This window comes from Perca flavescens, chromosome 6, assembly GCF_004354835.1.
Source record: "Perca flavescens isolate YP-PL-M2 chromosome 6, PFLA_1.0, whole genome shotgun sequence".
Classification (NCBI taxonomy): Eukaryota; Metazoa; Chordata; class Actinopteri; order Perciformes; family Percidae; genus Perca; species Perca flavescens.
In genome coordinates, this window is record NC_041336.1 from 7,126,792 (window position 1) to 7,142,163 (window position 15,372).

At 37.7% G+C, this 15,372-nt stretch overlaps 2 protein-coding genes across 2 annotated transcripts; both read left to right on the forward strand.

The window, feature by feature from the left end:
• The first annotated feature begins 460 nt into the window (after positions 1 to 460).
• Positions 461 to 2,222, forward strand: LOC114556811 (C-type lectin domain family 10 member A-like). Its single transcript, XM_028579854.1, has 5 exons — positions 461 to 479; positions 572 to 982; positions 1,073 to 1,239; positions 2,001 to 2,108; positions 2,190 to 2,222. The coding sequence occupies exons 1-5, from the start codon at positions 461 to 463 to the stop codon at positions 2,220 to 2,222; spliced, it is 738 nt and encodes a 245-aa protein (XP_028435655.1).
• Positions 2,223 to 8,367: 6,145 nt separating this feature from the next.
• LOC114556812 (C-type lectin domain family 10 member A-like) lies at positions 8,368 to 10,645 on the forward strand. Its single transcript, XM_028579855.1, has 4 exons — positions 8,368 to 8,386; positions 8,479 to 8,889; positions 8,980 to 9,152; positions 10,640 to 10,645. Exons 1-4 carry the CDS (start codon positions 8,368 to 8,370, stop codon positions 10,643 to 10,645), a joined length of 609 nt encoding a protein of 202 aa, XP_028435656.1.
• The last annotated feature ends 4,727 nt before the right edge of the window (positions 10,646 to 15,372 follow it).

Here is a 15,372-nt window from a genome sequence, read left to right on the forward strand (position 1 = left end):
TAAAAGTGTAACGTCTCTTTATCTGCAGGTTCAAACTGTATTTCAGTGTGCTCACAATTTTGACTGTAAAATTGCATATTAACATTTGTTATTGATGTTTATCTTTCAGCGGAAATCATAGAAGAAGCTAGCTATGTTAATGCACCAGCATGCACTGTGGATAAAGTGGTGGCCCCTCCAGGTATATTTGTACACATTCAAAATTGTTAAACATGAGATTTATTTATTAATATTGTTAAAAAATTTGATATTGATGGAGATTTAAAATTTGAGTGTTTAAAAGCTCAGCTCCTTTTTTTCTGTAGGACTTGTACTTGAAATGTATTCAAAGCACCTTTGACTGTTAAATCAACATCATTAACTCAACTGAGTTCTTCTTTTTCTCTCAGACCAGAGGTCTCTCTTCTTCTCTCAGTCTTTTCCACTGATAGCAGTGTGTTGGCTGATACTGTTAGTCATCATGGGCCTTCGTATCTACTGTGAGTACCACTGTCTTAGCTTGTTGTTGGTAGTCCTTATTTAAAGGACAGGTTTGCATTGTTCAACATTGTTCCTCTCTCCGTCGCTGTAGTTACTTCTGTCATTACTGAAAACGATGCAAAGCTGATGTCAGAAATCCAGCAGCTGGAGACACTGATGCAGCATCTGAATTTATCCAAAGACAACGAGACTCTACTGGCTGCCATTCAGCACCTGACAAACCTCAACGACAAACTGAGCTCAGACAATGAGAAGTTGAGGAGGGACTACAACAATCTGACAGTCCAGTTGGGCGACCTGACACAAAACTATACTGTCTTAGAAAGCAAGATCACAAACCTGACTACAGACGTCCAGAACCTGAGAACACAAAACCTGCAGCTGGAGACACAGAGGAAGAACTTAACAAAACGAATACAAGACATGGAGACAAACTGGAATGAGCTCAACGTCAGCCGAGCTCAGTGGAGCATTGATGCCTACTGCCCCAAAACAAGTAACGGTATGTTCAGATCCTATTAATTAGATCCAATAATAATATTAATATCACAATGCAGTAATGTTGTATATTGGTTGGTCTCTGTTGTTTCAGTGAGACAGTGTAAAGCTTGTCAGGATGGCTGGGAACTCACCGGGTCTAACTGCTATGTGATTCATGACGATGCTGATTCTGCTGATCAGAAAACCTGGGAAGAAGCTCGACAAGACTGCAGAGGAAAGAGTTCAGATTTGGTTGTTGTACATAGTCAAGAGGAACAGGTAATGAGAAAACTGTGGACATTTTTATGACACATATAGAGGTGGAAATTGGGGAGGAATCGAGGGGGTCAGGACCCACCCCATCTGAGGGTTACCCCCCTAACAATTTCATTAAAACCACGCTGTGTATGGTACATAATTAAATACTTAAATTAATAGCGTAAGTAGTAAAATAATACAAACACAAACAGGGCAACAAATGTGTTTTAAGTTTAGAAACATGTTGAGTCCCCCCTCCCTTGTCTCACAGTGGTTTGGTCCACTGCTTGGTTTTCTGCCTTTACGTTAATGCTAGGAAGAAGTCCCAGGGACTCGTGGGATTCTTTTCTCAAAATTCAGATGCAAAATACGATGTATACATTTCAACTAATATATTTTCAACTTGCTCAAACTCAATAGGCCAAATTCAGCTGCAAAATGTGATGTTTAAAATTCTGTGTTAACATCCGGGAACCCAAGGAAAAGCAATCAACTCTAGATAGCAGACAGATGTGTGTGAGAGCAGCTTCTGAAAGGAGAGATACGTCTCTCTTTAACATGCTTGTAAATAATAATTAATGTCATATGTTTCTCTGCGGCCTGTGTGTGTGTGTGTGTGTGTGTGTGTGTGTGTGTGTGTGTGTGTGTGTGTGTGTGTGTGTGTGTGCGTGACAGCCAACCTGGACTTTTCCAGAACGCACAGATTGTCAGTCCGTCCCTGTCTCAGTGTGATTATTTAGTTATAGTGTTTAAATATCTGATAACTGTGTCTCTGTTGTCAGACTACACTCAATACATACAGCTGGCATAGTTCAGAAACTGTTGGATACTGGATTGGCCTGAGAGCTGAAGGTGGGAGATGGAAGTGGATTGATGGAAGTGATCTGACTGTAAGGTAAGAGACACATTCCTAAACACTTTGAATCATAAAATCTATCAGCCTTGATCTAAACATCATGTTCTTCCCTCAGCTACTGGACACCACAACCTCCTCCTCCTACTGATGGTCAGTGTGTAATGTCTGTCCAGAACAATAAATGGATATCAGTGAAGTGTACAGAGAAACAAAGAAGGATCTGCAAAATGAAGGCTTTATCTGTTTAAACACTGCAGTCAGACTGCATAATAATATCAACTGGCTTATAAATATCAAACTATTAAGACTTCTACTTCATAATTTAAATGTTTTGTTTTCAGAACTAAAAATGTTCAGGGGATTTATTTTTATAGAAAAATAAGAGAATATTTAAAGTGAATTATTTTGTAAAGCTTGAAAAACAGACACTTAGATTTGAATACATTTAGATATTTGATTATATAGGTATGCTAATGTAAGTCTGTGAAACATACAGTGACTAGACTGAAGGGACACTGTTATCATTGATACCTGTTGAATGGGCTTTTGTTCTGCTTTGTTAGAGATGTGATGCTTATAATTAGTATATCAGCAGATTGATGACAGGGACAGACAGACTGCTCAGTTTCCTGTCTCCTATGTATCATGGAACATATATTGTTGCTACTCATTGGCCAAAATGGGGGCACTGCATCACTTGTTCTCAACAGAATGTCCTCAGAGCTTTTTACTTCAGCATGTTAGGAATATTAACGTGTAAAATGTTTTCTATCCGACACACTGTTGTTATTGTCTTTTTGTTATATAATTCTGATTGAAAATATTTTCACCAATGTAGAACGAACAACATAATTTAGGAAGTTGCAACCTATTGAACAGGACAGGGGCGGTTCTACGTTGAATTACACCCAGAGCGAGACCCCCTTCGAGAAAATTATAATTCTCAATTGCACAAATCCTTCATTAGAGCATTTGAAAAACACACTTAATTTAACTATTATTACAACTATTATTATTTAACTATAGCAATTACAATAGGAAACACACTTTTTAAGGTGCACAATCTCCACCTCCAACATTGCCAAAAGACAATGAACACAATTCAGCACAAAATATGACAGTAGGCTATAGGTTATCAGAACTTAAAATAAATATACACTATATATATATAAATGTGCCAAATATATACAATGATCAAAAATTTAACAAGAGCGGAGAGCAACAATAATATACAAATATTAAGAATAATATACAAATAAAATATAGAAATATTCTAAATAGCACAAATCCTTCATCACACAAATGTGAAGACTAAAGATAATCTAATTATTACACTATAGCACTAAGAACAGAGAACACACACTACAACTACAACTTGACCTTTCTGGCCTTCTTTGATGCAAATTCATCAATGATGTCATTGTATGAAATCTGCTCCCTTATTGAGTGATTGATTTTGATGACGGCAAGGCCAGTGATCCTTGGGACATGGTTGACCTCAGGTATGACTTGATCAACTTTAGTTTGGAAAAGCTCCTCTCTGCTTGAGCCACAGTGACTGACAGGGGGACGGACTGGGACCAAAAATCGCACCTGGCATTTTGGCCCAGACCGGCCCGCCACATAAGATCACAAATACCACCCGTCTTTGCTCTCCCCTGAATGTGTATAGCAACTCCTACTCCTTAAAACTACTAACGCCATGTAATGAGTAAGCAAGAATCGGTGAGAGTTGACATATTAAATACTCCAAAACAGTGCCATTTATTCATACAATGAAACGGTTTACTCCTCATTTCTCGTGAATTCTCGTTAAGAAAGTTTGCACGTTGTGCAACGTTTATACTAATGCAATCATACAGTAGCATGCCTACATCTTTAATTGTTGTAGTGTTATCATCAACAGTTTGTCCACCACTCACCACTAATCAGGTTTTGGCTCAGTTTTATCAAGGGGCAAAGTGTTTTAAGGGGAGTTGTGCTTACCGCAGGTTCTACTCTCACTCTCTCATCTCACAACCTCAAATCAGACCATCACAGCGGAGCAGACGGCCTCCTAACAGCTCTCATACAGGACTGCAGCAGGACTTTAAACATTTATTCAGGATGAACAGAAAACCACAGGAGGAAATTGGTACTTTAAAATATTCTAATGTTTTTGTGTGTACGTGTAAAACATTATCTAATGCGCCCGCTCTACCAACTGATCTATCCGGGAAGCCCTGTTTCTATGTGACATTTTATATAGTTGCCATAAATAAGCCAACAGCCAACATTGAATGAAAATCTCTTACATGTTTTTGTTTTTTATTGTAAATGTCAGAATGCTTTAATCAACAGAGGAGGAACAGCCGTATTCAGGATGCTGTAACATGTTTAATCCAGATGAGACAGAAGCAGATCTGGTCTCAGTGTGTTCGCTGCATTTAGAGTTTACATGTTCCCTCATGTTCACATGGGTTTCCTTCCCCAGTCCAAACACGGGCAGCTCAATCTGTTTCTGCCTTTCACGCAGTGCATGCTGGGATATGCTCCTGTTAACAGACATAAGCAGGTACAGGGGAGGAGAGATGGATGTTTGTTCTCAGTATGATGAACAATGAACTTCTGTTTGAACAATTATTGATTTGTTCATTCATCATTACTGCTTAAGAATATGTGATAATTAGCTGTGTTGAAAGTTTGAATGTTTAAGAGCTCATCAATACATCACTGTGTCCATCAATGCTGCTCGTCTTAATGTAGATATTTATTCTCACCATGTTTGGTCTCAAAACAACACACACCACCATAACGTTATTGATCACGGTTTGACCAAAAAGTAGAAATGTTTGTCAGATGGGTCTTTAGTCTCAGCAGAAAGAAATGATTGACTCTCTTTGATTATGATAAAAGTTATGGTGGATTGATGAAAGGTCGACTGACTGACTGACTTTGTTCCCCTTGTGGTCGTACCAAAACACTCACTTCACATTCACTTCCCCTTCACAACAACAAGGTTATTTAACCTGATAATTTGGGAAAACGACAGTCACAACCTGGAAGTAGAAGTCCAGTAAAGAGTCTCACAGCGGAGCAGACGGCCTCCTAACAGCTCTCATACAGGACTGCAGCAGGACTTTAAACATTTGTTCAGGATGAAGAGAAGACCACAGGATAAAGCTGGTACTTCTACATATTCTCATCTTTATGTGTGTACCTGTAATACATTATCTACTGTATTTATGTATCAGGATCTTGTCTACATTCTTTGGGTTTTGTAATGTTAGATGCTTTTGATTGCAGAACTCTAGCACCAAGGTTTATTAAAATGCCCAAATGAATTAGGATTTTTCCACTCTGCTCAACACACTGGGAATGTTAGGATTTCATTTCAGAACTAAAACCATATCTGTACCTGTGTGGTCTTTAGTTCTGCTTTTAGTTTGATATCGAGGACTACAGGTGAACAGATCAAAATGAGATCAAAATAGGCTGACTGTTTCTTAGAGAATGTAATGTCTCTTTATCTGCAGGTTGAAACTTTACTCCAGTGTGTTCTACATATTGGCAGTAAAACTGCATATAAACATATGAACATTTGTGTTTGATGTTGATCTTTCAGAGGAAATTAAGGAAGTAGCTGACTATGTTAATGTACCAGCATGCATTGTGGAGAAAGTAGCAGCCCCTCCAGGTACTACTGTATATTTACATTAGGGCTGTCAAACGATTAATTTATTTTAATCGCGATTAATCGCTGAATTTCTATAGTTAATCACAATTAATCGAATGTTTTATCACATGATTAAAATTCTATTATTTTGCATTTCAGAACTTTTTTTAAGTACATATTAAAAATGGAAAACAATTCTTACTTACTTCTTAGTGTATCTTGATTGGGAATTAAATGAATGCAAATAAAGTTACTTTATGAACTTGACTTTAAGATTTGTATTTGTTTATTATTTATTTACTGTACACAATAGAAGAAAAAAAGAAAAAAAGAAGGGTACTAAACAACAGTCAGGAACTTGTTTATTGTTAAGGCCATGGTCAAAATTAAAGATTTAATAATAATGTAATAACTATAACAATAAAGCACTGTCTGTGTTGTTTAATTCCGACAACGGCAGCAGCTGCGCTGCAGAGCAGACTGTTACATCCCGGTGTTGTAATCCTCTCCAGTGAAATACAGTCACACTTTACACTGTTTAACATTAGCTGTCAGTATTTTAACCGTGATTAATCCAGCTGCTAGCTAAAAGTAGGCTAACGTTACCTGCTGTAAGGTGTAGTGTAAAGTCAGGCACCGAAATGTTAGTTTTTATTTGGTCTCGTTATTACCGTTTAGGTCGTCACGTTTCAGTACCCAACCCTACCTACCAGAGTCAATATAGTGTGCAGTAACTTCTAAATAATTTTGATTACTCACTGACGTCCAGTGATCACCGGTTGATGAGACAGCGTTTGCACTTTGGTTTCGACAACAGGTCGGCGAGTAGCACTCTCCAAAATAATGTTTTGACTGAGCCCACTAGCATCAACCTGAGTCACGTTAACTGTGCTATGCTTAGCTCGTGTAGGTGGTAGCTCAAGCTTGACGTGCTTCAGTGATATTTTAATTAGGCTTTACACAATATGGCTTTTGACTTGTCTACTGAGCCGTCTGGGAGTTTTTGGAAAATAAAAAGCGCCATTCAGAATTGTGTTGCTGCTGCATTTCTCCATCATGCCTGCAGCAGTAGGGTGTGTTAGGAGGAAGTATGACGGCTTGATGATAAGTAAAGGTGCGGCAAAGGGTCAAAATAGTAGCCTGTTAGGCACGACGTGAAGCCCAGTGAAGTGAAAATAAATTAATAAATGGCGGCATGCCATTAATGTGATTAAAAAAAATTAACGTGTTATACTCTGCCCTTAATCGAAACGCGATTAACGCATAAATGCTGACAGCCCTAATTTATATTTATGTATATTATTTGTGATTTTTGCAAGGTGAGATGCTTCTGATGCTTTACAACATCAGTTTTAAAATTCCCAAATTCGTTCTGACTTTTCTACTCTGCTCAACACACAGGGAATAATAAGATGTCATGTATTTGTTTCTCAGAGAAAACAGAGAGGAGCTGTCTTTTAACAGCACTGTGGATAGAATGGCAGCCAGCTCAGCTATATTTTAAATGATAGTGTTCTCATCAGAAAAAAAGATGTATTAATGAGCAGAGGTTTTTTAAAGTGTGAGATGAGCCTCCCCACATAGACTCCAAACAGTTTCAGGGCAGGTTCAGTGAATGTACTGTAAGTGTTAACATATGACTTTTAACAAAAGAAGATCATAAAGAATAGCCTAAATGTGTGTGTTGTTGCTGTTTTCCCCACTTTCCTATAGTCAGAAACTAATCACGCCTTACAGAGACTTATTTGATGTACCTGGTGTAGTCTGAAGTTATGTCAAACAGCAATATGAGGCTGTTTTGTTGAGGGATCAAATAACATTATCAGGATCCTATAGGCATCACAGTCTCAGACTTTGGAAACCCCTGACTTACAGTATTACGGAAAAGCAAATTTTGTATTTCAAACAGATGATTAGATTTAGTCTCATGGGTCTTCAGTCTCAGCAGAAAGATATTTGATTGTGATAAGAAGTCCCAGTTGAAAAGCTGGAGTTGAAAGGTGAACTGCAGCAGCGTGAGGAGATGTTGCAGACAAACAGTGAGGGTTAAATCCTTCACAATGACTCAGCATTAGCTGCTAACCAAACAACAACTCTGTCACAACTTTAAAGAGGAACTAAAAACATATCAGCCCCATGTGTGGTTTTTAGTTCTGTTTTAGGTTGGTATTGAGGTTTTAAAAGTGTAACGTCTCTTTATCTGCAGGTTCAAACTGTATTTCAGTGTGCTCACAATTTTGACTGTAAAATTGCATATTAACATTTGTTATTGATGTTTATCTTTCAGCGGAAATCATAGAAGAAGCTAGCTATGTTAATGCACCAGCATGCACTGTGGATAAAGTGGCATCCCCTCCAGGTATATTTTTACACATTCAAAATTGTTAAACATGAGATTTATTTATTAATATTGTTAAAAAATTTGATATTGATGGAGATTTAAAATTTGAGTGTTTAAAAGCTCAGCTCCTTTTTTTCTGTAGGACTTGTACTTGAAATGTATTCAAAGCACCTTTGACTGTTAAATCAACATCATTAACTCAACTGAGTTCTTCTTTTTCTCTCAGACCAGAGGTCTCTCTTCTTCTCTCAGTCTTTTCCACTGATAGCAGTGTGTTGGCTGATACTGTTAGTCATCATGGGCCTTCGTATCTACTGTGAGTACCACTGTCTTAGCTTGTTGTTGGTAGTCCTTATTTAAAGGACAGGTTTGCATTGTTCAACATTGTTCCTCTCTCCGTCGCTGTAGTTACTTCTGTCATTACTGAAAACGATGCAAAGCTGATGTCAGAAATCCAGCAGCTGGAGACACTGATGCAGCATCTGAATTTATCCAAAGACAACGAGACTCTACTGGCTGCCATTCAGCACCTGACAAACCTCAACGACAAACTGAGCTCAGACAATGAGAAGTTGAGGAGGGACTACAACAATCTGACAGTCCAGTTGGGCGACCTGACACAAAACTATACTGTCTTAGAAAGCAAGATCACAAACCTGACTACAGACGTCCAGAACCTGACAACAGGAAACCTGCAGCTGGAGACACAGAGGAAGAACTTAACAAAACGAATACAAGACATGGAGAAAAACTGGAATGAGCTCAACGTCAGTCGAGCTCAGTGGAGCATTGATGCCTACTGCCCAAAAACAAGTAACGGTATGTTCAGATCCTATTAATTAGATCCAATAATAATATTAACATCACAATGCAGTAATGTCGTATATTGGTTGGTCTCTGTTGTTTCAGTGAGACAGTGTAACGCTTGTCTGAAAGGCTGGTTAACCACCAATTCCCAGGCAACCAACTGCTATGCGTATAATAACCCTTTTCCTCCTGATCAGAAAACCTGGGAAGAAGCTCGAGAAAACTGCAGAGGAAAGAGATCAGATCTGGTTGTTGTAAATAGTCAAGAGGAACAGGTAATGAGAAAACTGTGGAAATTGTTTATGACACATATAGGCGGAAATTGGGGAGGAATCGAGGGTGTTAGGACACACCCCCATCTGAGGGTTATTCCTAAAAATTTAATTAAAACCACACTGTACATACATAAATACTTCAAATAATTGTCTAAGTAGTAAAATAATACAAACCCATACAGATCAACAAATGGGTTTTAAGTTTAGAAACATGTTGAGTCCCCCCTCCCTTGCCTCACAGTGGTTTGGTCCACTGCTTGGTTTTCTGCCTTTACGTTAATGCTAGGCAGAAGTCCCAGGGACTCGTGGGATTCTTTTCTCAAAATTCAGATGCTAATGCACAATACAATGTATACATTTCCACTAATATATTTTCAACTTGCTCAAACTCAGTAGGTCAAATTCAGTTCAAATTCACATCCGGGAACTGAAGGAAAAGCAATCGATTCTAGATTCAGAGCAGCTCTCGGACAGAGAGATACGTCCCTCTTTAACATACTTATAAATAATAAATAACGCGTTCATTACGCCCGCAATTGCTTGTGAAGCTTTTTAACTCCGAAAAAGCAGATATTCACAGGTTCACGTTAATCTTATAATGGATATTTGTGTTGTGTTATTTAAATAATTGATGGAGGAAATAAACTCCTCTTGTCCCCGAGTCTCTTGAAAGAGCTCCAGCCAGCTGACAGCGGGGTCTGTGAGCTGCAGCTGGCTGCCGCGTCCGAACAAATGTGCAAGTCGCCATCAATTTTCATAAAACTGCCCATATGCTGTCTCTATATAGCAGAGTAATAGCAGACAAAAATTGTAAAAAGCTTTCATCGCAATCCACTATGGCACACTTTAGTCTAGAATCGATTGCTTTTCCTTGGGTTTCCGGATATGAACACTGAATTTTATACATTACATTTTACAGCTGAATTGGCATATTCCCTATTGAATTTTAGCAAGTTGAAAATATTAGTTGAATTTTATACATTTTATTTTGCATCTGAATTTGGTATATTTCATTTTTTTATTTGAATTTCATATTCTGAATTTGTGATAATTAGAAAATTAAAGGTGAAGATAAGTTGTTGAACATTTAAAGACAAACATTTTAAACACAAATTTGAGATACATAATTTCAATGCATAAATATATTCAGTGCTAGAAATTGGCTTTTTAAATTTCATAATCCAATGAAAGAGATTTACTTCCTTAGGATTGTTAACGTTGGCTAGCTTGCTAATTCCACCCACCGTGCTTTCATGCTACACACTGGTTATAGAAAATGAGCCGAACAAAGTCAGTCATCTAAATATAAAACAGCTTTGCCAGCCTACTTACTACACACATCTGCTACAAGTACAATGTTGTATGTATTATCTGTGTCTCCTTCAAAAATTGCTGTTAAGAAATTTTGATTTTAGTGTCCTCCCCATCTGTTAGATGAAATTTACGCCCATGAACACAATTATTAAATTGAAATGTATTTTCTCCAGGTTTGAACACTAAGAGTCTTTAGATAACAGTTTGATTATTTAAGTACAGTGTTTAAATATCTGATAACTGTTTCTCTGTTGTCAGAATGCACTCAGTGCATACAGCGTGGATAGTTCAGGAACTAATGGATACTGGTTTGGCCTGAGATCTGAAGGTGGGAGATGGAAGTGGATTGATGGAAGTGATCTGACTGTAAGGTAAGAGACACATTCCTAAACACTTTGAATCATAAAATCTATCAGCCTTGATCTAAACATCATGTTCTTCCCTCAGCTACTGGACACCACAACCTCCTCCTCCTACTGATGGTCAGTGTGTAATGTCTGTCCAGAACATAGGATGGAGATCAGTGAGCTGTACTGAGAAACAAAGATGGATCTGCATAATGAAGGCTTTATCTGTTTAAACACTGCAGTCAGACTGCATAATGATATCAACTGTAAAGTCTTCTAATTCACAATTTAAATGTTTTGTCTTCAGAACTAAAAATGTTCAGGGGATTTATTTTTATAGAAAAAGAATGAATATTTAAAGTGAATTATTTTGTAAAGCTGTTTGTGTGTCTCAGAATAAAAACAGACAGATTTGAATACATTTAGATATTTGATTATATAGGTATGCTAATGTAAGTCTGTGAAACATACAGTGACTAGACTGAAGGGACACTGTTATCATTGATACCTGTTGAATGGGCTTTTGTTCTGCTTTGTTAGAGATGTGATGCTTATAATTAGTATATCAGCAGATTGATGACAGGGACAGACAGACTGCTCAGTTTCCTGTCTCCTATGTATCATGGAACATATATTGTTGCTACTCATTGGCCAAAATGGGGACACTGCTTCACTTGTTCTCAACAGAATGTCCTCAGAGCTTTTTGCTTCAGAATGTTTGGAGTATTAACGTGTAAAATGTTTTCTATTAATCTATCTACAAGCAAATGTTTTATTATGTTGAATAAAAACGCTGCAACAAATTATTATTGTCTTTTTCTTACATAATGCTGATTGAAAATATTTTCACCAATGTAGAATGAACAACATAATTCGGGAAGTTGCAGATTGAAACAAAAAATGACAATCACAACCATAACCTGAATAAAATAGGACACAACCTCAAATCAGACCATCACAGTGGAGCAGACGGCCTCCTAACAGCTCTCATACAGGACTGCAGCAGGACTTTAAACATTTGTTCAGAATGAACAGAAAACCACAGGAGGAAATTAGTACTTAAAATATTCTAATTTTTATATGTTTATATCTTATCTACTAGATATTTATATGTACCAGGATGTTGTCTACATTCTTTGTGTGTTTTCAAATATGAGATGTTTTTGATGCTTTACAACAGCACCAACGGGTTTTAAAATGTCCAATTACATCTCCAATTCCATCTTTTGCATTATGAGTTTTCCACTCTGCTCAACACATTGGGAATGATTTCATGTGTTTTGTCTAAGGAGTAAACCTCTACATATGTGCACCCGCTCTACCAACTGAGCTAACCGGGCCACCAATAGTATTTTAAAAAGGAAGATTTTAGGATTGATGATTATGGATCTTGATGCTTTGAATGACTGCCAGCAACTGATTTTACAATGTTAGCATTGATCATAAAATCCATCTTTTCTCAACATATTTGCCGTAAAACTGCATATAAACATATAAACATTTGTTTGATGTTTATCTTTCAGAGGAAATGGAGGAAGAAGCTAGCTATGGTAATGCACCAGTATGCACTGTGGATAAAGTATTAGGCCCTCCAGGTACATGTCACACATTTATGATTATTAAGCATGAGATGTATTACATCATCTTCAGATCTTTATTTATCGGTCACAACCTTTTATCTGTGATGAATTAAAAGCTTAATGTTTTCAAAGCACTTTTGACTGTATTAAAAGAAATATGTGGAATTTTCAGAAAGTCCTTGTTACTAATGACACAGTTGGCTGTTAAGTGAACTGCAGTCAACATCCTGTTGCTCGCACTCCATCGACGTCAGCGAGCATCCTGGGCATCATCATCATCATCCAAAACAGTGACATGACGTAAACAAGACTGAACTTTGTACTGTTCCATCATTTATTGTTGGCTAAAATTACCACAGTTTGTCATTATATTTAAGTTAGTAACAATCTTGTTTGCTGTTGAAGTAATTTGGCCAACTAAGTAATCCACTCCCATAGACTGGACTCCTAAAGGCCTTTTTATAGTTGTGCGTCGAATCGACGGTGCAGGGTCCGGAGTAGACGCAGACCCCTCTGCGTCTACGCCGGACCCTACGCCGTAGCCTGACGTGCACCTCTCGAAAAATTTAACTACACGTCGCAGCCACGCACATAGCTTGGCCGTGGCTTGGTAGCGTTGCATTTTCCCCCACATCATTTCCTGGTTCTCCTTCTCCATAAACAACATGAAATCAAGGAGAGGGTTAACTTCTCCTGCTCCAGATTTCCCACCGTGGTCAGAAAGCTCAGGGGAGGCACGTTGTTTCTCTCACTATGACTCTAGAGTCGGTACTCGCTCCGAAGCTAATCCCCGGCACTCTCTCACTTCTCCCTCTAGCACACGCTCCCCACACACACACACACACACACACACACACACACACACACACACACACACACACACACACACACACACACACACGCGGCTCGCTCGACGCACACACCAGCGCACAAGTATAAACATCAGGCCACTTTTAAGGCTACGGCGAGAGCTCTGCGTGGAGCCTCCACACAACTGTAAAACGGTCTTAAGACAGATACTGATCCACCCTGGCCGCACACCCATAGGTGCGGGAAGTGGGGGTGCTGCAGCACCACCTGGTGGCGAAGCTTTTAAACTGACAATAAAATGATAGCTTATAAATATCTCTGGTTGTTGTTTCTGTCCCACGACATGTTGTTTGTCATGTTTGGGGTGTGTGGGATGAAGAGAGGGATAATTTTAATAATTTTAAAACAACAAGCATTCCACTCAGTCAAAGAACTTGCTTACTTTGTATCAGCTCTACATCTACAAACAAGAGGGCTCTTCACCGAGGTGGAAAAGCTGATCCACTTGTGCCTCTGCCTCTGTTTATGTGTGTGCATGTAAAACATTATCTAATCTAATCAAAAATTGTCTCCATTATTTGTGTGTTTTGTAATATTAGATGCTTCTGATGCTTGACAAAAGCACCAACAGGTTTTAAAATGTCCCAATTCATTTCAAATTCCATCTTTTTCATTATGATTCTTTTCACTCTACTGAACATGTTGGGAATAAGATTGAATGTACTTTTGTGAGAGGCAACTAAAGAAGAAGCTGTTAATTTATCAAAGACTTATTTGGGAAAAAGCAAATAGTGTATTTTAAAAAGGGGGATTTTATTTTGGCTAATAATGTATATAATATTAAGACAATACCAACCATATTTGTGTTGGAAATTTGTAGGTGTACAGATTTAATTATTGGTAAATTATCAAAGATGTTTTATCAATATTAATAAAATTATGAATATGGTTATGAAGAACTTCAACTATCAAATCAGCAAACAATCAAAACGGGTTCACCATTCTGCAAAGTCAGGGACCAATAATCAAACTGTGAAATAGTCTCATTAGGTGGTATTCCTTTAAAATACAGATCTTAACTTGGTTAGTCTATCTGGTATTCTTTAAAGGAACAAAAGGAAGGGTGAATTCGAGCACTGACCTGTGTTCAACCAGCAATTATTACTATAAGTACACAAATAATCACAGACAACTGCTAATTAAAGTATAGTAGAATTTATTAACTTCAAAATCATCAATGGCCGATTTAACATCTTAAAATAGAAGATAAAGTGTCGCATCACATTATGAACAAGTAAGTAAGTGGTCTTGAAGGGGATTCTTTTTTTTCTGTCTCGGTCTCGACTACTCCAGGTCTTGAACTTATTTCGGACTCAACTAAGGTGGTCTTGACTAGAGAAATAATAATAACCAATAATAATAATAATAATACTATCACAATGCAGTAATGTTGTTTATTGGTTGGTCTCAGAGAGACAGTGTAAAGCTTGGCAGGAGAACTGGAGACTCACCGAGTCTAACTGCTATGAGATTCATGATGCTGATCCTCCTCATCATTTCCATGCTGGATAAAAAAAAAACTTCTGTAAGGGCCACGAAGACACCAAAGACATTAACGGAATAACGCAAGTGTTAGTGTTTAGTAGCAGAAAATGCAATGTTTCCCTTATTATGGTTATAAAATGATTAAGTCAGTAATCAGAGATGCCGTTCTCTGTCGTATACAACGAGCTCAGGCTCAGACGTATTTTCTGTAGGTCTTCACTGTGAGTCTGTAAATCACAGTGAGTCTGTAAGTTACAGAGTGTTTATTTTTATTATAGTGTACAGTAGTAGTAGTACAGTGCATGCTGGGATTTGCTCCTATTAACAGACATAAGCAGGTACAGGGGAGGAGAGATGGATGTTTGTTCTCAGTATGATGAATGCACTATGTCATATACTGTTTATACTACACTACCTGTCCATACTGTACGTTTTTTGCACTTTTGGTTAGACTATCTGCATTGAATTGTCTCTGTACTTGTACTTTGCACAATGACAATAAAGATAAATCTAAAATTTTAATCTAAAGGTGACTTTTCATTATCAATATTCACTGTGTAATGACTTAGAAAAATATATAATTATGAAGTTTGACCACATAAGTAATAAAACCACATGACAGAC

Excerpts from the sequence above, each read along its gene's own strand:
- LOC114556812 (XM_028579855.1), top strand. Across the intron at positions 8,890-8,979 it reads CTGCCCAAAAACAAGTAACG|TGAGACAGTGTAACGCTTGT; the intron begins GTATGTTCAGAT and ends CTGTTGTTTCAG.
- LOC114556811 (XM_028579854.1), top strand. Across the intron at positions 983-1,072 it reads CTGCCCCAAAACAAGTAACG|TGAGACAGTGTAAAGCTTGT; the intron begins GTATGTTCAGAT and ends CTGTTGTTTCAG. Across the intron at positions 1,240-2,000 it reads TACATAGTCAAGAGGAACAG|ACTACACTCAATACATACAG; the intron begins GTAATGAGAAAA and ends CTCTGTTGTCAG.